The sequence below is a fragment of the Miscanthus floridulus genome, chromosome 17 (assembly GCF_019320115.1).
Source record: "Miscanthus floridulus cultivar M001 chromosome 17, ASM1932011v1, whole genome shotgun sequence".
Taxonomy (NCBI): Eukaryota; Viridiplantae; Streptophyta; class Magnoliopsida; order Poales; family Poaceae; genus Miscanthus; species Miscanthus floridulus.
Window position 1 is genome coordinate 97384397 of NC_089596.1, and position 7149 is coordinate 97391545.

The window sequence follows — 7149 nt, forward strand, 5'->3', positions numbered from 1 at the left end:
GCGAACAGAGCGTAGGTGTTTAGTTTTGTGGATGGGACGTAAATAGTTAACTCATGGTGCTTCTTAACTTGGGAACATTTAATGATATATTAATCAATGACAAATATTGGCATGATATTTTTTATTAATAATAAGATACGTTAATTATCATTAATCTCATTCTATTTAACACAAATTAACAACAAAATTGACTAGAACTGCTTCTAATCAATAATGATATTAACATAGTTATTAAATAACAACAGGATGATTAATTGGTTACTAAAGGTAAGGTTAGCAAAGGTGGATGGCTTCATCCGACCAATTTTCATTGGACAGGCTCTTTTAGTATCTAGCAGAATATTCCCTTGATATTATAAACAGCTTTATCCACTTTGCTCCAAATTAAACACCATCAAAACTTGGACCGTCATCTCCCATCCATTCTCATCTTAGAAACCAAACATACCCTAAAGGCATCGTTTTGGCTGGTTATACTCTCCAAACGGTACAAGAGAGCTACCGGGTGGAATAGATGGTGTTTGTAGACTTGTAGTTGCACAGATTCAAACTCCAGTCTCAGCGCTGCATTCAGATGTGGCTGCCATGTCTGGGGGTCACACCCACACCTGAACTTGGAACATACACATTCACTGATCACTGTATTAGCTCTTGACATTGTTGTGCCCTAAGGTCCCTCTTCTCCACAAAGCCTACCGTCACCGTATTTACAGAGGTCAGCTTAGATTAGTCCAAATTGGGTCGGCTCGAAACCGCTGTTCCTTTCACCTAGGGTCAGCAAAACCAGTGGTTTTGCCGCCATTGGAGGTCGCGACAGACAGTCGTATCCTACAGCCACTTGATGTACTTGCTTCAGAAACCATGTCCAAGTTCAGGCCTTTGTTGTAAACAAGAGCTTGTAACAGCTCGTTTACTTACTACTACTAGTATTTATTCTCAAGTGAAGCCGGGCCACTGGCCATTACTTGTAGCACTAGCTGCTGTACTTGATCAGGAGCTCTGAAGTTTGTTTTGGCCGCTTCTGCCTGCAAATCAAAGAACAGAATTCAGAAAGGGAGAAAGTCATCAGCACGCGTCAGATTCTCCCACAATTCTATTAGTACCTCTAATCTGAATTTATGTTTTCCCCAACCCTTTTGATCTGCGTCTGTATGAAAACTAGCTGATCTCGTTTCTCGTGCGTGTGTCAGCAGAAAGATGAAGCGTCGATGATCTGCACTATTCATGTTTCACGGTATAAAAATGGTCGACGCTGCTGAGAACACACGCCAGTGGTTCAGTGTATGCGGCTGTTCAAGTTAAGTCAAATACTTAACAAATGCCATCGGCAAGACATTAAAAATGAAAAACACAGTAAGATGGGCGTTGGCCAGCCGACTTTCAAAGTCAAAGAGCCGGATAGGTTTGTTTAAGTTTGCAAGTCAGCGGCTGTCGTTCGCACGAAGGGAGATATATCATTTCAAAAGGGTTTGGTCGGTCGGAGCCAACGCACGACCATCGACCCAACGGTTCAATACTCCCGAAATTAGCCTCTGAGTAATAATTGTGACCTCAAGCACCATATACATAGACAATTACCCTTCATAGGAGCACAAATTATAAGAGGGGGAATGGTTACTTTGCTCAATCAAATGTCAATATATCATCCAAAAACTTGTTGAAAACATTCACTTAGGTGGGTAAAATCTACTGAGATAATATGACGCATGGAATAGATGCGGTTAAGCTCGACAAAGTACAAGAACAACCATCTCCGGCAGTCATCGTGAAATCCATCTTATGGGGATAATCGATATTCCAACGCTCAGTGCTTGGGAGAGTAAAAGTCAATCAGTCGCTCATGATCTCACTTCCATCTGAATTTTCAGAGGCATCAGTAACATCACCTAGCTCTTCAGTCTCTTCTCTGTCGGTTTCCATAGCATCAACTTCAGACTCTTCATCATCAGTGTCCTTGTCTTCATAAATTATCGGTGGTGGCACCTCCTCATCAGCTTCATCATCAGCAATCTGGATCATAATAGTAGGATTAATTGTAATTTCGAAAATGGTCACCCGTTGCTGGGAAGGAAACTTACCTCGCTGAAAAGGTAATCTAGAGTGGTGGAGAGTTGCAATGCCGATTTGAATGTTGACGTTCTTGCATCTATAAGCTGGAAAAAATGTAGCCAGTAAAATCTGTGTCCAATAGTAAACATGACTTAAATTGCTATCATGCTATATGAACTGTACAAGAACCCAAAAACTGGTAGGATAGACTTTTTGAGGCTACATTGTCTTGTTGCAGACCAAACTCAGCATGTCCAGGGAGGAGTGATGAGTAGAATATCCTTAACAGCCCGTTTGGATGTTGGTATTCAGGCCCAGAATTTGGAATTGGCATTGGCACCCCCTAATTCTATTGTTTGGATGGTCTTGGTATTGGCCTTTGGAAATGGGCTCCAATACCATGCGGCATTCAGTCTACCTGCGCAACATATGAAGAAAATATCTACATGAAGAAGACTACGTCTAGCTATACAAATTAGGATCACACCAGCAAACATCATAGTACCACATGCTGGAGCATCACACCAACATATATACATCCAAGTACCACCAGACTAGTACCATCAATCACATCATAGTACCACATGTTGGAAAGGATGTGATTGATGGTACTAGTCTGGTGGTACTTTGATGTATATATGTTGGTGTGATGCTCCAGCATGTGGTAGTATGATGTGTGCTGGTGTGATCCTAATTTACATAGCTAGACGTAATGTTCTTCACGTAGATATTTTCTTCATATGTTGTAGATATTTTCTTCATCTGAATCGGCCGCTCCCCTTTCTTCCCCACGCGACATTCGTCTAGACTCGTGCCATGGCAGCCTCGCTCCCTCTCGCTCTTGCTCTCTCCCCCATGGCGACCCTTCCCTATCGCTCTCGCTCTCTCCCCCATTGCGACCCCTCCCTCTCGCTCGCTCCCCCATGTCGACCCCTCCCTCTCGCTCGCTCCCCCATGGCGACCCCTCCCTTTCGCTCGCCATGCCCGGGATCGAGCTTCCCCATGGCGGCCTCGCTCGCTCCCCCCTGCTGTTGGTGAGCCGCCGGGGTGGAGCGCCCCCCATGGCTGTGGCTGCCGAGGTTCACTTGCCATGCCCGGGGTCGAGCTCCCCTTGCCGTTGAGATTGCCCCTGCTTTCCATGGACGCCGCCGTCGAGCTCCCCCGCGATTGAGCTCTGCACGCCATGGATGCCGCTGTTGAGAGTTTCAATTCTATGGTTTTGCATCCAAACAGGTATTGGATTTAAGCTACTTGCTAGGATTCCAAAAAACAATTCGATGGTCGTCTGAACAATAATATTCAAATTGTGGCCATTTCAATACTATGGCTGCTTTGGTATTGAACCCAATTCAATTCCAACCCCCTCAATATCTACCATCCAAACGGACCCTAATACAGTGCAATTTCACTTTTAAATCAGGCAGTAAGATTACAAGCATGAATCATCAATAAATGATCACCAGGATGAGTGTTCCTTTCAAGCATAATTTAATGTTGGCACGCAGGGTTCTATTAGAGTTTTTTCATATAACTTCTTAGAGACAGATATTGCATTGAACATTCTTCACAGCAACGGGGTTACTTCGGTTTACTAACCTGGTAGAGCGAGTTGAGCAATGACAGAGAAAACTCCTGAGACACTATGCTGCTCATGTGTCGATTTAGTAAAGTTTGCAGCCATGGGAGTAAACAAACCAACACTGCGCCCCTGAGGAGGTAAAGGTCTAGAAATTAGTCAGTTGTACCAAATTGTGATAACCAATTAAAGAGTAACACTGAAACTTAGAAATGTACAGCGTTAGCATCCTTCGAAGTAGCCAGGATCCTCGATCCCAAAAGGTAAACAAATCATGATAATATACAAATCCGCACTATGTTTAAACATATCATGACAATATACACATCATTACAGCAGAATAAGGAACTCAACAAGCAGAAAAAGTCACTGGGATCAGGATGTCAACACTATGCTTATAAATTACAATGAACATACATATACAAATAAGATCTGGATACACACCATCTTACATGCTTATGCATTCCAATGGACACAAATATATGAATCAGATCAGATATGCATAAACATCATGTTGTCTCTCAGCAGCCATTCATGTGTAATTATATAACTAGTTTCCAAACCACAGTCCCCAACAGCAAGGCAAGGAGTGGAGAAAGCCACAAAAACCATGACAATAATAATAAATGATTAGGAAAGAATAACAAGAGACTAATTACTGTAAGAATTGGAAGGCCCTGGTTCAAGCATGAATACATAGTTGATGGCGCGCAAGCCCCACATGGGCCATCTCATACTCAATGAATTATCTCCAGTTACATGCACCACATAACCTTTATGTATTAAATCGACACAAAACACCTCCACAGAATATTACCTAGATTGTATTTGCAACACAAAGAACTTGAGAAGCTTCACAACATCTGCCGGTGTTAGGAGTGATATAGACTTTGTGATAACCTGTGTAACCCAGCAGTAAATTATGAGACATAGTGAACTCTCTGCAATTCGTCAAGAACAATCTGAATGTTACTGAACTTTAGTAAATATACGGATTACCAAATTTTGACTACGGTTTTCATACAACCTATTCTGTTTATTTCCAATTTTCTCAAGAAATAAAATCATTAACATGGGAGTAGCAAGAGAAAAGACGACTATATATGATCAACCTAAGACTAGAACACATTCAGTTAAACCATCCAATTCACCATTCAGCCAAGTACAATTGATCAAGAGCAGTTCTGTAGTTTTCCTTTTCTAGTTATGATATAATTCTATTGACCTGAAGAAAGGAAAACATGTGAGACTAGCATCACCTAAACTTGCATATGCCAAACAGAGTGTGCAGGCCTACTTACAGACACAAACATATGCTGCTTTGGACATCAACATTGTCTCCCAAAGAAAACTTTTGAGTGCTGAGTATGTTTTATTGAGACAAATGCATATATGGTTTTTTACTTGTCTAGTCTAAGAACTTTGAACGATATTGATAGTCCAGCTTCATAAGCTTGATAGCATGTAATGTCAAATCAACAAAGATTTTTTACTAGAGGCAGCAAAACTTTCATCAGTGATAACAGGGATGAAGTTGATTTCAGATTAGATGGGCAGTACAACCAACAAATGATATTTATCTTCTTAATGCAATGATGCGCAGCTCTCCTGCATCTTTGAGAAAAAAAAAAAAACTAACAAAGGATAAGAGCCAGAAGGAGAAGATGCTTTCACCAAACTTAGTACAGAAAACAATACCTTCTCATCTCTATTATACAAGCAAGTTAACAATGCTACGTTATCATCAGCACGAAGAGCTTGCTTCAGCAAGATATGGACTGAATCTGCACTTGGTGGTGCCATAGAGAGCGATTGCTTTTCACTATCACTCATTCCATTCTCTCTATTGATCAGATTCAGGGTTGCTAGTTTTTCCTCCATAGTAGGTTCATCAAGATTATACTCTGACATTTCCTCACTGATGACTGTGCCTGAAACTTCCCAAAGAAAAAAAAAATGCAAAAGCCAGTTAAGTAAAAAGAGCAAGAAAATAAAGGGTGCCCTTAACTCTGTTCATCCATAGTTAAATAGTTAGTGCACGAGATAATCAACTTTTCAACTCCAGCAGTGTTATATATTGAAAAAAGAACTGTGCCATTTGTATAGGAGATGTAAACGAAAGTCAGAATTTCAATTTTAAAGAGGTGCTAAACTTATCTAGGACATGTCTCACCATTAGTAGAATCCAAAACAGATGATGTTCTCTTCTTTCCTCTTTCTTTTTTCTTTGCACTTCCTTTTTTCTTTTCTTTTCCTTGATGAGTGGGGGTTGTCTTCTCTTGCAAATCCATAACTCCAAATTACTAGTTATTCACGGTTGCTGCAAAAGAATAGCAGCTTAGATCAATGACACACATCTAAACAGGGTTCCAAAAAAGCAACACTAAGAGCGCGCTGAAGCGCTAAGCGGACGGGTAACGCTTCGCTTTGGGGCATAAGCGTTCCCAAAGCGGCGCGACAGCCTTGGTGGAGCAGTGGCTGCTGGCTCCCGCCGCCCGCGTGCGGCTAGTAGCGCAGCCGCCGGGGGCGGGCGCCGTCGACGGTCCAGCGGAGGCGGGAGGGGAGAGGGAGGTGCGCACGCAGGGTCGCCGGCCGGTGTGCAGAGGACCGGAGGCGAGGGCGCGAGGCGACTGGCTAGAGGCGGGAGGGGGAGCCGCTGACACCGCCGCCGAGCCTGTGACTGCCCCGCCGTCACTGAGAGCCCGAGCCTGAGCGCCAACGCCGTCGCCTGCGTGCCGAGCGCGAGTGGGGGAGGGAGCAGAAGATGGAGCGCCGGAGCAAACCAAGCTGGGCTAGGGTTATCCTATTGGGCCATTACATCGTTTTGGGCTATGAATGCGAAGTAGAAATAAGTTCTGGGCCAAATTTCAGGGTAACCTCGACTATCCTTTGAGCCCGCCTACTAACCATCACACTCACAGACTCACAGTCATTAGTTTGCTAGGCGATTCTTAAAAATAATTACTAACCATCACACTCACAGACTCACAGTCATCAGTTTGCTAGGCGTTTCTTAAAAATAAAAACAGTTTGCTATGCGCAAAATCTGCTTATTTCAATAATACTAGTATAATGCTCGTGCTAACGCTACGGTAAAACACAAAACAAAATTCATTAAGATTCACATCTTATATATTGACCAAATATTTTTGTCATAGTAAAATATATGAGTCTACAATTATACCGTAATAGCAAATCATTGAGCGAAAGATAATTTTATCTCTAATTTGAAGAATAAATATTGTTCTTTCAACCAAACCATCCAAAATACATCACCCGAAAATGAGTTATTTGGATTCCTGCCATTATAATTTTTAAAGTTTGAACATACGCCGTCACAATTTACATATTTGGAAAACTACCATTACAATTCTATCTCTAGTCTATCCATGCCATTTTCTATGTTCCCCACGTACATGGGCCCACTTACAAGCACGTATGCCTACCAGAACGTGTATAGACGTTAAGTCCCTTACTCCTCCGTTAGAACGAGTCCGCCCACGGCAGAGGAGCGCTCGCCGCGG

General features: G+C 42.5%; 1 protein-coding gene across 2 annotated transcripts; it reads right to left on the reverse strand.

The window, feature by feature from the left end:
• Nucleotides 1–1563: 1563 nt before the first annotated feature.
• LOC136517515 (U3 small nucleolar RNA-associated protein 5-like) lies at nucleotides 1564–6421 on the reverse strand. Of its 2 annotated transcripts, none has more exons than XM_066511098.1 (7): nucleotides 6205–6421; nucleotides 5799–5945; nucleotides 5324–5556; nucleotides 4443–4525; nucleotides 3646–3757; nucleotides 2079–2153; nucleotides 1564–2010 (listed from the first exon to the last, which is right to left on the reverse strand). In XM_066511098.1, exons 2-7 carry the CDS (start codon nucleotides 5914–5916, stop codon nucleotides 1831–1833), a joined length of 801 nt encoding a protein of 266 aa, XP_066367195.1. In that variant the 5' UTR covers nucleotides 5917–5945; nucleotides 6205–6421; the 3' UTR covers nucleotides 1564–1830. The 2 variants fall into 2 exon arrangements, with proteins under 2 accessions (XP_066367195.1, XP_066367194.1); XM_066511097.1 differs by having other exon boundaries at nucleotides 5324–5562.
• Nucleotides 6422–7149: the final 728 nt, after the last annotated feature.